This window comes from Corylus avellana, chromosome ca5 (assembly GCF_901000735.1).
Source record: "Corylus avellana chromosome ca5, CavTom2PMs-1.0".
In the NCBI taxonomy this organism is placed as follows: domain Eukaryota; kingdom Viridiplantae; phylum Streptophyta; class Magnoliopsida; order Fagales; family Betulaceae; genus Corylus; species Corylus avellana.
The window spans coordinates 16,238,210-16,252,982 of NC_081545.1; the positions used below are offsets into that span (position 1 = coordinate 16,238,210).

At 35.9% G+C, this 14,773-nt stretch overlaps 2 protein-coding genes across 5 annotated transcripts; both read right to left on the bottom strand.

Annotated features, from left to right (window-relative positions):
- Nucleotides 1-3,650: 3,650 nt before the first annotated feature.
- LOC132181445 (uncharacterized) lies at nucleotides 3,651-8,836 on the bottom strand. 4 transcript variants are annotated; one of them, XM_059594671.1, is made up of 5 exons: nucleotides 8,752-8,836; nucleotides 6,974-7,146; nucleotides 5,839-5,937; nucleotides 5,591-5,742; nucleotides 3,651-4,319 (listed from the first exon to the last, which is right to left on the bottom strand). In XM_059594671.1, the coding sequence occupies exons 2-5, from the start codon at nucleotides 7,142-7,144 to the stop codon at nucleotides 3,932-3,934; spliced, it is 810 nt and encodes a 269-aa protein (XP_059450654.1). In that variant the 5' UTR covers nucleotides 7,145-7,146; nucleotides 8,752-8,836; the 3' UTR covers nucleotides 3,651-3,931. The 4 variants fall into 4 exon arrangements, with proteins under 4 accessions (XP_059450654.1, XP_059450652.1, XP_059450655.1 ...); XM_059594669.1 differs by having other exon boundaries at nucleotides 6,974-7,152; XM_059594672.1 differs by having other exon boundaries at nucleotides 8,740-8,830.
- Nucleotides 8,837-11,377: 2,541 nt separating this feature from the next.
- On the bottom strand, nucleotides 11,378-13,626 carry LOC132181858 (small ribosomal subunit protein uS15-like). Its single transcript, XM_059595090.1, has 3 exons — nucleotides 13,537-13,626; nucleotides 12,040-12,178; nucleotides 11,378-11,565 (listed from the first exon to the last, which is right to left on the bottom strand). Exons 1-3 carry the CDS (start codon nucleotides 13,624-13,626, stop codon nucleotides 11,378-11,380), a joined length of 417 nt encoding a protein of 138 aa, XP_059451073.1.
- Nucleotides 13,627-14,773: the final 1,147 nt, after the last annotated feature.

Genomic DNA, 14,773 nt, shown 5'->3' on the forward strand with positions numbered 1-14,773 from the left:
TACAACCCGATTACCCTAAACTATAAAATATAAAAAATAAAATAAATAAAATTCAAAATTGTAATAATAATACTAATACAATAATACATCAATATAGTCAATGCAAAAAATTGAGTTCCAAGAGATTAAAGGCTTTAATAAAGGATAAGAAATATATATATATATATATTGGAAATTAGTTACTGTAATTGACAAATTGTACTCCAAAATAAATTACTAAACTCATAATTTCACCTAAACTTAAAAGTTAAAAGTTAAAAGAAGTAAGTTCATTTATTAAAATAGTCCACTTATTATTTAGTCCCACATGTAACAAAAGTGTTAAAAAATTAATTTAAACAATGAAAATCATAGTTTTCTTGTTGGCTTTCTCTTTTGTTGGTAATTATGTATTAACTTATTTCTTGAAGCAGGCTTCCTTGTCCCCAAAGGCTGAAAATGGTAAAGTAAGTCTTAAAGTCTGTAAGTTAGTAAACGTGAGTCGTCTGATTCCTCACTCAAGGCAGAAAAAAAAAAAAAAAAAAAAAAAAAAAAAATTCCAGGTCTGGCGGGTCGACCTGCCAGACACGAAATTTTCGGGTCTTAATCGGGTAGACCCGATTACGACCCGAACCCGATTAACCGAAACCCAATACCTGTTTTTTCGTGTCGTGTTCGTGTCGGATTCGCGGGTCGTGTCAAAATTGTCGGCCCTAGCTGCATGCTTATATTGATGCTTATTGGGCGGGTGATCCGACAGATCGTCGCTCTATCACTGGTTACTGTTTCCTACTTGGCACCTCGCTTATCTCTTGGCGAAGTAAGAAACAGATTGTTGTTGCTCGATTGAGTACTGAGGCAGATTATCATGCTCTAGTTGACACTACCGCGGAGCTTCTTTGGTTGCGATGGCTATTACAGGATATGAGTGTCTCTCTTTCTTTTGCTACTCCTATATACTGTGACAACAAGAGTGATATTCAGTTTGCTCATAATGATGTTTTTCATGAACGGACAAAACATATTGAGATTGATTGTCATTTTATTCGTCATCATCTTCTTCAAGGCTCACTACAGCTTCATTCTGCTACGTCCCGTGATCAACTCGCAGACATCTTTACAAAGTCACATCCTCCAGGGCGTTTTCGTGATCTTGTGTCCAACCTCAAGTTGGTCTCTCGCACTCCACCTTGAGCTTGTGGGGGGTTATTAATAATATGATATTATTGTTATTTACTTTCTTTGGTATTTTAAGTCTACTAGGCTTACCTTTCCTTATTCTACTAGATCTATATTATTAGCCTATATATAGGCCTCTTCTGTATATTATACATTGTGATTCAATATACAACCTTATTCTCAGTATAAGCCATTTTATTTTGTTATTTTTCTCACCTGTTTTCTCTTTTTCCTAAATCTTTTTCCACTTTTCAAGGGGTGATTGGTTGTTTTTAGTGTTTTTTTTTTCATGGAACTGGTTTTTTGAATTAAAATTAATAAAAAACTAAAAATAAAATATTATTTTAATAGAATAGATAAGAAATATAGCTAATCCGATATAGAGACATCTAAAAATCCATTAGCTAATAAACTAGATAAAAGTGAGTTTTGAGAAGCTATTTTACATAAAAATTTGGCTCCTTCACTGTGAATACTCTTAATTGCTCCCAACAACCACGCTAGCTATTGCGGATTACTCTTCTCATGCCCAAATGCCAATGGTAAGATTTAGCCTTTCAATCTCATCCGTTAATTTGTTAATCTCATGATGAGTTGCTATTGCACACATTATACGACCCGGATCCAGCTTTTCACTACCGCATAGATGCTGTTATCGCAAATTGTACCATTTTGGGTTTAGTAAAAATAGGTCTTTGTCCTAAGCGGTGCAATTTTAATAAAATATAACTCTTGCCCTATAAGACTTACGCCGTTACACCAATGGCTGGAAGATCAAAAAGCTAGTTGAGTTTTGCAAGTTGAAGGAGAAATCTCTGAGCAAAAGAGAAGAAAATAAAACACAAGGTTCTGGAGATGCATTTGCGCAGATGGCAGTGAGCCTTTTTGCAGCATGCAATTCTTTTTTATTTGTGCTCTCTTAAAATCAATTTCAGTGTTTTCTTGGTCAAGGACGGACATTCTAAACTTTAACACTTTATGTTAAAGAGAAATATGTAAAGACATACATACCGGACCAGAATCCTATCTCGAAGTGAAAAACAGCAATTGGAGCACCCTTAAAACTGTTAATTTGCAATAAGTTTAAGAAAATGTATAAGAAAATGTCTCTTTTTACAATCACTTAGAGGACTCCTGGTGATGGTAATTTATGAACTTTCACATTGTTTTCATCATTGTTCAGAAATCAGTGCTGACTCATTTTTTAAATTTCTTCCCTTTTATGGTTCTCATGTTTTGAGTTTGCGGCAAAATTCATTTAAAAAGTATGTCATGTAATCTCGAACAAGAGCACATAGCATGTTAGGTAATTATTCACCGTGATACTCCTATGATGATGATTGGGGGATGGTTCCTACAAATTTTCTTGTCATTAGCTACAGAGAGGTCTGAGACGCATGAGAAGAAAAAGTAATTTCACAAGCTTTCCATAGTTATATTCTTGTCATAGGAGGAAAGGGGATAAGGATAATGGGGGAGAGGGAGAAAGTGAAATCATAGATTAAATTAATTATCATTTTTTTTTTCAATTCTTTTTGTGTTTTGCTGCACACCCAATGATTTTCCTTATTTCTAGGAATTTTAAATCTTGATGTCAAATTAAATAGGTGAAACAATTTGGCATCTTATTTTGGAATCATGATTTGGTTATGAAGTATTTGAAATGCCTTTTATAATTCCACAAATTATACCCATTAAGCATGTTCTGTCTCTAGAAATATTACAAAGTTCCACTCAATAATCTTCGCCATATTGAAATGTGATTGGTAATTTGGTTTGTTACTAAGCAAAACTAATCATCTATAATTTGGTCGGGCCACTCTCTTTCTGCCTTTTAAAATTTGAGTCAGAATGATTTTCTTCAATACTTTTTTATCTCTAGAGAGCTGCATTGTCTTTCCTAATTTGCTTAGTTTTCATAATTTTCTTGTTATTTTTTCTTCTTCTATCTAAGCGTTTCTCTTGTATACCTAGATTACGCCTTTTGCTTTTTAATAATATTTTGATTACTTATTAAAAAAAAAGAAAAAAAAAAAAGTGCTGGGATGGAGTCACATTTTTGGATAACAAACTGTTTCTTTAAACAAACTTTGGACTGTTCATTTAGGTGAAATTTTGCTAGATGATGAATAATCATGCTTGTGATATCTCATAATAACATTTTCCCCTTTCCTTTTGCTTAGTAGGAGGATCTTGTTTGTTAAAAATTAATATACTTTAATTTTTAATATAAATACATGCAAGAGTCACCCATTTTTGAGCATTTGAGAGTAACGGTTATAGAAGATATGATATATTTGGTACATGTGCGAGGACTTGCTGAGCATGTTAGGTTAAGCTTGAGCTCAGAAGCGCAGCTGCTTTTTGTGGATCTTGTACATGATCCTCCAAAGGTTGGTTCCTGCTGTAGGCTACTAAGGCCCACCTTGGCTCTTATGCATGCATGATTAGGTAGTGAAGAACCATGGAGAGCTTTTCGTATGCTCATTGAATAAATAGAATAAAATCACAATGAATTTGAAAACCATGTACCCATCTTCTATTCATCGACGAATTTCTGCTTAGGTGTGTCTTCCTACTTCCATGTATTCACTGCTTCTTCCAATGTTTACATATTACATTTCCGATAACACCACAAACAGCAAACATGCCAAAAAGAGAAAAGTTCATAATTGTTGAATATTCTGGGAGCAAAGAGCAGCCAATTGATATAAGATCGAGAAAATTGCTATGAACACAAACTGTTTCTAACTACAGCATAAAAGAAAGCAAGTTATATAAGCCAATTAACACTAATGTTGCCAAGCCATGTGAAAAGTGGAAACTGAGCCAAAGCAATAAAGAGCAAGAGATAGTGGTGCCTGCTCGAATCATAACTCCTCACTTCTGCAAAGAGGACTCTCTTCATCGTCTTCACTAAGAAGATACCCATGCATAAGCAGGTCCAAGGCATTAAAGCATAGTACGAGTATCCCCATATTATCTTCCCGAGGACAGCCAAACACATTCCTGTGAAAGTATATCCTGCATAAGCCACAATGTCCAGCAAGGGTGCCTCCCCACTACCCAGTGAAAGCAATGTCACTTTCAGAAGTGCGACTTGCAGAAACCACCCAAGCAATCCCTTGATAAACAACCAGTTCAGAGCTTCTGGGCTAAACCTGGCAATAAATGAAAATGTTTTAGAAAATGTGCAGACCAAGAAGAGAAAAAGGAAATAAAGGAGATGGAGTGCTGAAACATTAAGAAAATGAAATGATTTGATTTCAACATTGTATCAAGAAAAGGAGACAACACCAAAATAATAACTAAATAACAAAAATTGATGTCAAAAAACGGAATTCGAAAAGGACCATGAGGAAGTTCACGCAGCTTCTGCAACTGAACAGAAGGATAATTCTAGATTCACTCAATTGTGAGAGGTGGAATCAACCAACACTTCTGATGAGAAAAACTTTTATCAAACCTATCCAAGCTTTATGATTGATTGCAAAGGCAGATTCTGCCCCAATAACATGCAGGTCTTGAAAGAATAATGACCAACCAGTAAAACAAGGTGGTCTGGCCAGCGGACAAGGCCCAAAGCTGCATCATACCCCATTTGGAAAAGGGTCTGGTAAACATGCGGTACCCCAATTCACAGTTCCAGAACCTCTCTCCCATAGGCCATTCATTAACAGAAAGAAGATAAATCTATACATATTTAGAGAACCTGTGAACCACTTTTCTAGCTCTTGTTTAAGAAGAGAGAGAAGAAGGGGGGGGGGGGACAAAACAGAAAAATTGAACCCCTAAACACAGCTGGGGTGAAGAAAAAAGAAAAATATGCTTATACTTGGTCATAATGGCTACAGTGTTACCATTGCAAACAGGCAACCACCTCTGACCACCTCTAGCACCATACTGCCATCACTAGTACGTCTTCACTATTGTTTACAAACTTTAACCTTTACAGTATATCACTTAAGCTTTAAAATGCAGTGAAATTCTTATTTGGGGAGGGGGGGAGGAAGAGAGAGAGGGAGAGAGAGATGATATAGCTCCCAGAACTGCCATCAAATAGCCTGAGTAAATAATGCCATATTTACTGTCAATATTAGCACTTTGGAAATACTCAGATTTATTTTGGAAGCAAAGACAATAATCAATTCTATTTAATTTGTGTTGATTCCAATAATCAATCTGAAAAAAAATCAGCTTCCAAGGAAAGGAACTTATTCTATGCTGACTACTTCATACAACGGTATGCAGTGAATTAGGATTATGACCACAAGATCATCAAAATGCAATAGTGAAAAATATAGCAATTAGACACAAGCATTGCTCACTTTAATGCTAACAGAATTAGGGAAAATAATCAGTTTCATGTGATCTGAAATAAAAGAGGAAGATGACTACAATTACATAAATATTAGAAACAATATTCACTTACTTTCCCTGAAGACCCAATGAGAAGCCAGCAAGAACAACATAGGTACCAAATGCCATAAATGGAATGTAGAGGTCTGGCGCATTTATGTCATAAATTGGGGGTTTATAAGAGAGCCTGCCACCTACTGGCTCAGTTATCCGTGTCCAATGGCCCTGAAGACAAGGAAAATAAGAGAGAAAGATGTAACTACTATAGAAGGAAAACAAAATGGGTCAACTAGAGGAAAACAGAATGTGAATAGTGCCTACCCTGTGCAGGAATGGAAACAGAACAACCTTCAATTTGTTCCTCACATAGTGGTCATTCACTTGGAAATAATATTGGGGATCTGAGAAGTACCGACTTATCTGTTTCATTTGTGCACAAAATATCAAAGATAAAGAACAAACAGGATCAAGAATGCAATCGAAAAAATGCTTTTGCACAAGATAGCCCAGAAATTTAAGGGACTGACTCTAGGATTTTTATGACCTTTATACAAGGGGCTTGAGATGTCCATCAACAATGAAAGAGTCAAATATATTTTTCACATAATAAATCCAAAATTTCAAAATGAAGTGGAAAAGAGTAAATGGAAACCTAAAATAACACAGCTAGAAGTAAGGAGTAAAGAAGGGGGTGATTGAGTGTATGATCTTAGATGGGACAGAATGGCTGAAACATGTAAGTGGCTAGACTCAATTAATTTAAAGGATCTACTAATCCAATACTAATTTAAATAAGATTAGAGCTTAGTTGAGCAATAGCTGTAGTTGTAAGTAGCCTTTTAGATATGTATATGGTATTCTCAATAATTGGTTAAGAGGAAAGGCAATCACATATTTTGATTTAAAAATATATACATATAATCCCTCCATCCTATAGATAGATAGTGGGTTTCCTTTTTATGTTGTCCCAAAATAGATGAAGGTTTTAAAAATTGAAAGCATTTATCCATTTAACTTCCCAAATCCCCTTAAATTTGAACCCGTGTTTCTTGGCCCATCTAAGGGTATTTTAGAAAGTTCTTTTTCCATTAACATGCATGTTACTTGCAAAGTTTCAACTACTATGGGACTGAATGAGTAACAAAAAAAGAGAATTATCATTTTATGTTAAATTTACGGTGATGTCCCCAACTACCTATGTGTGTATTGAACTGCTAGATAAAACACAATTAACTAATCCAAGATGGAGCATCATGCTACCCTTGAATGAACAGTTTTGAAAATAAACTTCAAATTTTGCTAATTCTGAAGATCCCTAAATCAACTAAGATCCTGTCATATAAAAAAATATAACTTGGAGCACATACATGACAACATCCAAGTTATCATGAATATTATTTTCTTTCAAGCTTAAACAATAATGGTATCTTAGATCATAAACTTATGTGCTACTTACATTGCTTTGCACATATTCAGAGCTCGATCCTAAGATTTTTTCTCCATATGCACCCAATCCACCTCGGATAAGCCCTGAACCAGCTCCATAAAATGCATTTCCAAATGGATTAGGCTGAGAATTTGTTGGCGGTATTGTCACCCCAGCCTGGCTTCCTACATTGTTGTACATTTCTGTAACTGAACCAAAAAAAAAAAGTTTACTATAGCATCCAAAAGGATAGATCAAGAAGAAGCGCTGTTTGGCCATAAGATTCTTATTTGAGTCATCTAAAGAGGCCATATTGCGAACTTTTAGTCAATTTTGTTAATGCCAATTAATAGTCTGTACAGTGTCAGATAAAAAATCAAGCATGAAGACTAAAAGCTTCTTAACCCAGGTGTCGCAACCAGAGAGCTATTCCATATTTTAATTGTTAAACAAAAATCTATGACAACAAAGACAAAGAGAACAATAAAGCTGGGGTTGATCTGTGTTCATAGATTGTTCAAAAAAACAATCAAAAATAAACCTACAGCATTGATATTTTTCTTTTGAGTATGGCCTCTTTAGATGACTCAAACAAATTATGAAACAAACATTCTCTTGTGAGGTACTTCAAACAAATTTAAGTGCTCTATTCCCCTACACCTACAAGGACAACATTGAACTGGATGTTTGTTCAGAAAAAAAGGGTAAACTCAGAGAAGGGACATCAAATAGCCCAAACCCAAAACCAGGCACTAAGCCAAGCCAGTTTATGGCCAATTTCTTTATTTGGATTCATTAAGTAAATGAGGAGAAAAACGAGATTTTTGCTCTTTTTTGGGCAGGGGGGTTGTGTGGTGAAAGGAGAATCACAACCAAAAACATGGCCGAAAACATAAATAATAGATTTCAAACACTTTAATGGTTTGTAATCCACAATGAACATGAACAATCAATTATATCTGATGGCATGCACCAAATCAAAACCAGGGTATCTAAACCAAATCCTCCCTAATCTGGGACTTCAAAGGTGGCCAACAAATAAAGTTACAAGCCCACAACAGTCAAGTAGACAATCCTATAAAAGGTTTTCTTTTCTTATACAGCTGTATGTCATCCCTGCAGTTGTCTTCCTCTACAAATTTTTCCCCTAAAAATTTTTAAAGGTAACTACTTCTAGTAAATGTTTTTGACCACATCTGGTCCACAAGCATCTGGTAAAATATTGGTGAACCATTTCTTTCTAAGTTTCAATGTATGGCCGTTGCTCCAGTTCAAAAGAAGGATATGGAATGTAGATATCTGATACTATCCCATCTAGGGGTGTAAACGAGCCGAGCTTGGGCGAGTTTGGCTTGTCCGGGCTCGGCTCGTTTACTTTGAGGCCAGGCTCGAGCTCGACACGAGCCTAGAAATGTTGCTCCAGCTCGGCTCGATAGGGTTGGAACCCTGCTCGAGCTCGAGCTGGTCTATTTTGGTCGAGCTCGAGCTCAAGCTCGATTAATTTTGGGATGTATATGTACATGCATTTGGCAAAAATGATTCAATCCTAGAATTTATATTATGTGAAAGACCAACACCCATCTGTTTAATAAGACGAAGATACTTTTTCTGCTCTAATTTCATCAAACACAAACCATGATTCAGTAAAAAACAGAAACCCCAATACCTATCTATCCAAAAATATTTACACATTTTTCTGGGCAACCAAACAAACACATCAAACGGCAAAACCCCAAACCACCCACCACCCAAGAAGAAACGGAGAAAAAAAAAACAAAAAGAAAAGAAAAACCCACAAATCTTATCACCTCCTCCGCCTCCGATCCGCGGCGTACTGCGAGAGTGAAACGACCTCCGAGAGCGGCGTGGACAGCGGGGTTGGCAGCGGCAAGTTCCTGGAAACCGGGCACGAGCCGTTCAGCTTCAGCCAGGCGTCGAGGTGTGTGGTTGCTGCGGTGGTGGAGGTGGTTGCTGCTGGGGGCACTCGGGGAGTGGTAGGAGCGGCAACAGAGATAGGAGGCGAGGAGGATGGTGGAGACTCTGAGAGGAGAGTCGAGAGAATGGACAGATCAGAGATGATAGATTTAGGTTAAATTTGGGTTTTCTAATTTGCAACCGTTGAATTTGGAAAAATAATTAAATTTTAAATATTAACGGTTTGATTAGTTTTACTAAAATGCTTATCCCATGTGGCTGTCTTTAGATATGGTGTGCTTGTTCAATATGATCCATTGATAATATATACGTTTTCAACATTTAATATTACTCTTCAAACTAGATCAAATAAGACAAGCTTACGGTGTCTCTGTTACACCATATACATACTTCTTAGTAAATGCTTGATAGTTGTCATCCATTAATACCATCAAACGGCTATTAGATCATCAAAACATTTTGGACGGCGAGAATCCACTGACAAAGCGCATGCATTACGGAATTAATCCTGGAATCTATTCACCTGAAATTAATCCTCTGTGTGCGTCTGATAGTGAAACCGGTTCCATGCAAGCATAGTAGATGATCTATACTGTTTATTAGGATCTTGACTTTCTTATTCAATTTAGAACATTAGATTAATAAGCTTATTATGTCATGTGGAGCACCATATAATTCTTTCAAATTGGTTTACACTTATATACTATAGATTAAATTCAACGGCCAAGATTAAATTCAATTAAATTGGACGGCTACGATTAAATTTAATAAAAAATTCAAAATTCAAAATTTAGGAATTAGGAATAAAAATTGTGTTATGTAGTATTATTTAGGGTTAATTTGTTATTTCAATTTCAATAATTACGATTTAAAAAATTGTATTTTTTTCAATCGCGTTTTTTTTCTTTTTTTTTTTTCTTATTTTAGATTAAGTATTTTTCAAATCACAACGTAAGACGCTTTATGTCACACACTGATCACTATTATCATAATACATATAATATTATTTAGTTAATATGTTAAAATGTTAATGCTTAACACGGGTCAAGTATATAACGTCAATATTAATATATATTGTATCTTATATGTGAACATTTATATACTTATACAGTTATATGATTGTATCATTATCTAATTTATATGGGTAATGGGTCAATGTTAATTCTTACAACTTATATACTTATATTATATGTTCTCATTATCACAATTCATGATATATGATTTAAATTCAAATTGTTAAGTTTTTACTTACCGTAAATTGTGATTATAATGTATAAATTATAAGAAACATATTAGTTACTTAATTATTAATCATTTAATCTAATAGTAATACTCAAACAGTCAAACTTTAAGTAATAAATTCATAATTATCTAATGGTCATACACTCATACTTAAATTTTATGATCATATTATCTCACAATTAATATTAATATTATCTTAGATCTAAGATCATGTGATACATCATATATGTTTTATAAGAATAAATTATATAATTATAATGTATTGATTAAATAACGCAATAACTTATACAAATGTACCATATGATTATATAATGATTAATGATTATGTGATATACCATATACTATTCAAATTTCCAAAGTATAAACTATCTAATTATAATATTTGTATTAAATGACACAATAACTTATATGGTTGTACTATATGATTATATCATATGATAAAATGATTAATGATAATATCATATATTTCTTATTATTTACTATATATATATATATTATATATGTATACATTAATATATATATATATATATATATATATATATATATATATACACACACATATGCATAAATAACAAAAAAACAAAGGTATATAATATATTTGTTATTATTGAGTAAATTAGTAATGTTGACTATATATTGTTATTTGTTACTTAATAAAAAATATACGAGCCAAGTCTAATAAGCGAGGCGAGCCTTATACGAGCTTGCTCACGAGCTTAGCCGAGTCAAGTCAAGCTTGCTTTGTTTAATATTCAAGCCAGTATTTGTGTTCATGAAACGCTTCATTTAATATTCGAGTCGAGTACGAGCCGAGCCCGAGCTTGCTCGCGACACGCTTCGCTCACTTAACAGCCCTAATCCCATCCAAATATTCTAATCATAGGAAGGATGGGAGACTATAGTCTCATTCAAGAAACCATGACCATTCCTCTACCTAATCCCTTACAACCCCACACCCCCTTCCAAAAAAAGTGTAGGCAAATAAATGCACTTGGCGATAATTTCTATCTTATCTTCAACACAATAGATGTTACCTTGCAAATCATACAAAATGAAACTCACGTACTATAATTCAAATATACAATATATAGAACAAATTAAAAGATAAAAGTTCAAATCAACAAGTTTAGATTTCACATAAATAGAAAATAGAAAAAACAATATCATAAGGATCCTAATTCAACCACATTAATCAACCAGTTCTATATGTGAACGCAAAGCATTAAGATTATCAAACACATAATCTTGAGAGACTTACTATTTCCAGACAGGAGGAAGCTTCTTTGTTTTTTTGTAGTAGCGAGCAAGCCTGTGAATCCTGCTCTCAACCAGAATCAACCTGAACTTCGAATCCTTATCCTTCCTGTTCCTCTCAAGATGCTTCGGGATAGACACTGCCTTCTTGATAAAATGGTACAGATCCTCCGGAATTTCAGGTGCAAGGCCTAACCAGATCAAAATAAGAAACAATTAAACAAACCAAACAAAAAGATACAAAGAAATTCTACAACAAAAACGAAAAATCCTAATGTGCCCCAAACTAGAATCATATGTTACTTGAAAATTATATAAATAGAATCAAAGCTTTGAATCTCACCATTTCCATTAAAGAACCCAACAAGAAAATAGGTAAAAATAACCAATTCCCATGCTAGCTCGAGTCCAACATCTTGGGGTCAATCAACTAATGTCTTCAGTAAAACAAGTAGAAACCATACGAAATCAATCACGTCTTATATCTATCACTTTCATATCATCACAATTCACACAGAGCATATAACTTTTTTTTGGTACACCAAATGCTATTAAGAATATATGTCGCCAAAAAATTCCCATTCCATTACGCCCGGCCCACATTTTCTCAGAATCCCAAACAGAGCTTAAACCCATAAAAGAGATTGAAAAAAAAAAAAAGGTACCGTGAGCCTTGAGAATGCAAAGGATCTTGCTTCCATTGATACTCCTCACTTGAGCAATACCATGCGAGTCACAAAGAATCACACCGATCTGCGATGGTGTCAGACCTTTCTTCGCAAACTTGCCAATGTTTTCCTCAACCTTAAAACGTAACAGCCCAATTCAATCATCATCAAAAGTCAAGAAAATAAACACACACATTAACACATATCACTCAAAAAGTTAGGTTCTTATCCATACATCCTGAGAAGAGATCTTGAGCCGGCGTGGAGGTTTTGGGGCTGTCGGAGATTTCTGGAGGAGTTGGGGCTGTTGGCTTCGATCTCGCTCTCGTCGGTGACGCTCTTGTTGCTAACGTTGTCGTCGTTGTCTAGTTCTATTGCCAGCGTGGAGGTTTTGTGGCTGCCGGAGATTTCTAGAGGAGTTGGGGTTGTAGACTTCGATCTCGCTCTCGTCGGTGACGCTCTCGTTGCTGACGTTGTTGTCTCTATCTGGTTCTGTTGCTAACGTTGTCGTGTGGATTGTCGGTTGTTCTTGGTGCGGTAAGCGTGGACTGTCGGCTTACTGTTAGTTTTTGGTGCGGTGAGCGTGGAGTGTCGCTGGACTATCGCATTCTTGGTGCGGTGAGCATGGATTTGGGCTTGTTGTTTAAGCATTCTTGGTTCTGGTTTAGTGCTTGCTGGGTGGGTTGCAGTTTGGACTTGGGCTTGCGGCTTGGGCTTGGTGTGGTCAACAATCATCAAATTAGGATTGCTATTTGGCCTGCTTGGACTTGGGCTTGTTGGGCTTGGGCTTGGTTGCTGTTTGGGTTGCTAATCTGGTGGGCCTGTTACTCCTTTATCAGGTTTTATAATTTCTAATTTTTGATTTCATCATGTTTTCTAGCGAGACTTTTGGGGTCCGTTTTACTGGAAAAAAATTATTTTGCTTGGGAATTCCAGTTTCAATTATTTGTTACGGGAAAAGAGTTGTGGGGCCATATTGACAGTAGTGATCTAGCTCCTACAGAGACTAAGGAGTTGGCTAAGTGGAGGGTCAAGGATGCACGTATGATGTCCTAGATCTTAGGGTCTATTGATCCTCTTATTGTGCTCAATCTGAGGCCTTATAAGACTGCAAAGACTATGTGGGAGTATTTGCTGAAGGTTTATCACCAGGACAATACCGCACGCCGTTTTCAGTTGGAATATGAGATTGCTAGTTACACTCAAGACAATCTCTTCATTCCGGAGTATTTTTTTGGTTTTCAGAATTTGTGGGGAGAATTTTCTGATATGGTTTATGCGAAGGTACCTGCTACATCTCTCTCTGTTGTTCTGGCTGTTCATGAGCAAAGCAAGAGAGATCAATTCCTGATGAAATTGCGATTTAAATTTGAGGTTACTCGCTCAAATTTAATGAACCGAGATCCTTCTCCATCTTTGGATGTTTGCTTTGGAGAATTATTTCGCAAGGAACAACATCTTCTCACATAGGCTACGTTCCAGCAAGATTCCAACCCGAATCCAGTAGCCTATGCAGCCTATGGGAAAGGGAAGGGTAAGGATATGCGCAAGGTCTAGTGTTTCAACTGCAAGGAGTATGGTCATATTGCCGCCAACCGTGCAAAGAAATCTTGCAACTACTGTAAGAAACCGGGCCACTTTATCAGAGAATGTCCCACTCGGCCTCAGAATCGTCAAGCTACTGCCTATCAGGCTTCAGTGAACACCTCTTCTACTCTAGTGATGTCCTCAGCTTCTTCGTCTGCGGCCGGATCAACTGTTCTTACTCTTGAAATGGTCCAGCAGATGATCATGTTAGCCTTTTCCGCCTTAGGGCTCCAAGGTAATGGTACTAGTTCGTCTAAATCTTGGCTTATTGATTCTGCTGCATCTAATCATATGACCAGATCGTCTGATACTCTTTGCAATGTTTGTCCATATCATGGTTCATCCTATATTCAAGTAGCTAATGGGAGTCATTTAGCTATTAATGAAGTAGGAGATATCAATCCTTCATTCAAAGATGTTTATGTATCTCTTGGACTTTCTAATAGTCTTATTTCAGTTGGCCAGTTAGTTGAAAAAAACTATGATGTCGATTTCTCTTGTGACAGTTGTCTTGTGCAGGATCAGATGTTGAGGAAGATACTCGCGAAGGGGCCTAAAGTGGGCAGACTATTTCCACTACACTTTCCATTCCTAATTGTTTATCTTTGGCTTGTATGACAGTTAACACTCCGAACGAAGTATGGCACAAACGTTTGGGTCATCCAAACTCTGTTATTCTGTCTCATATGTTAAATTCTGGTTTGTTAGGCAATAAAGAACGTGTTTCTAAAAATTTGTTATTTGACTGTTCTGTATGCAAACTTGGTAAGAGTAAGACTCTTTTGTTTTCTTCACATGGTAGTCGTGTTGTAAAATGCTTTGATATTGTGCATAGTGATATATGGGGCACTTCTCCTGTAATTTCTCATGCTCGATATAAATATTTTGTGACATTCATAGATGATTTTAGTCGGTATACGTGGGTCTATTTTCTTCGGGCCAAATCTGAGGTCCTGTCTGTTTTTCAGACCTTTGTAGCATATGTTGAGAACCAATTTTTTACAAATATTAAGATTTTGAGGTCTGATTCTGGTGAAGAATACATGTCCCACAAGTTTCATGATTTCTTACACCACAAAGGAATTGTCTCTTAGCGTTCTTGTCCATATACTCCTTAGCAAAATGGGGTGGTGGAACAAAAGAA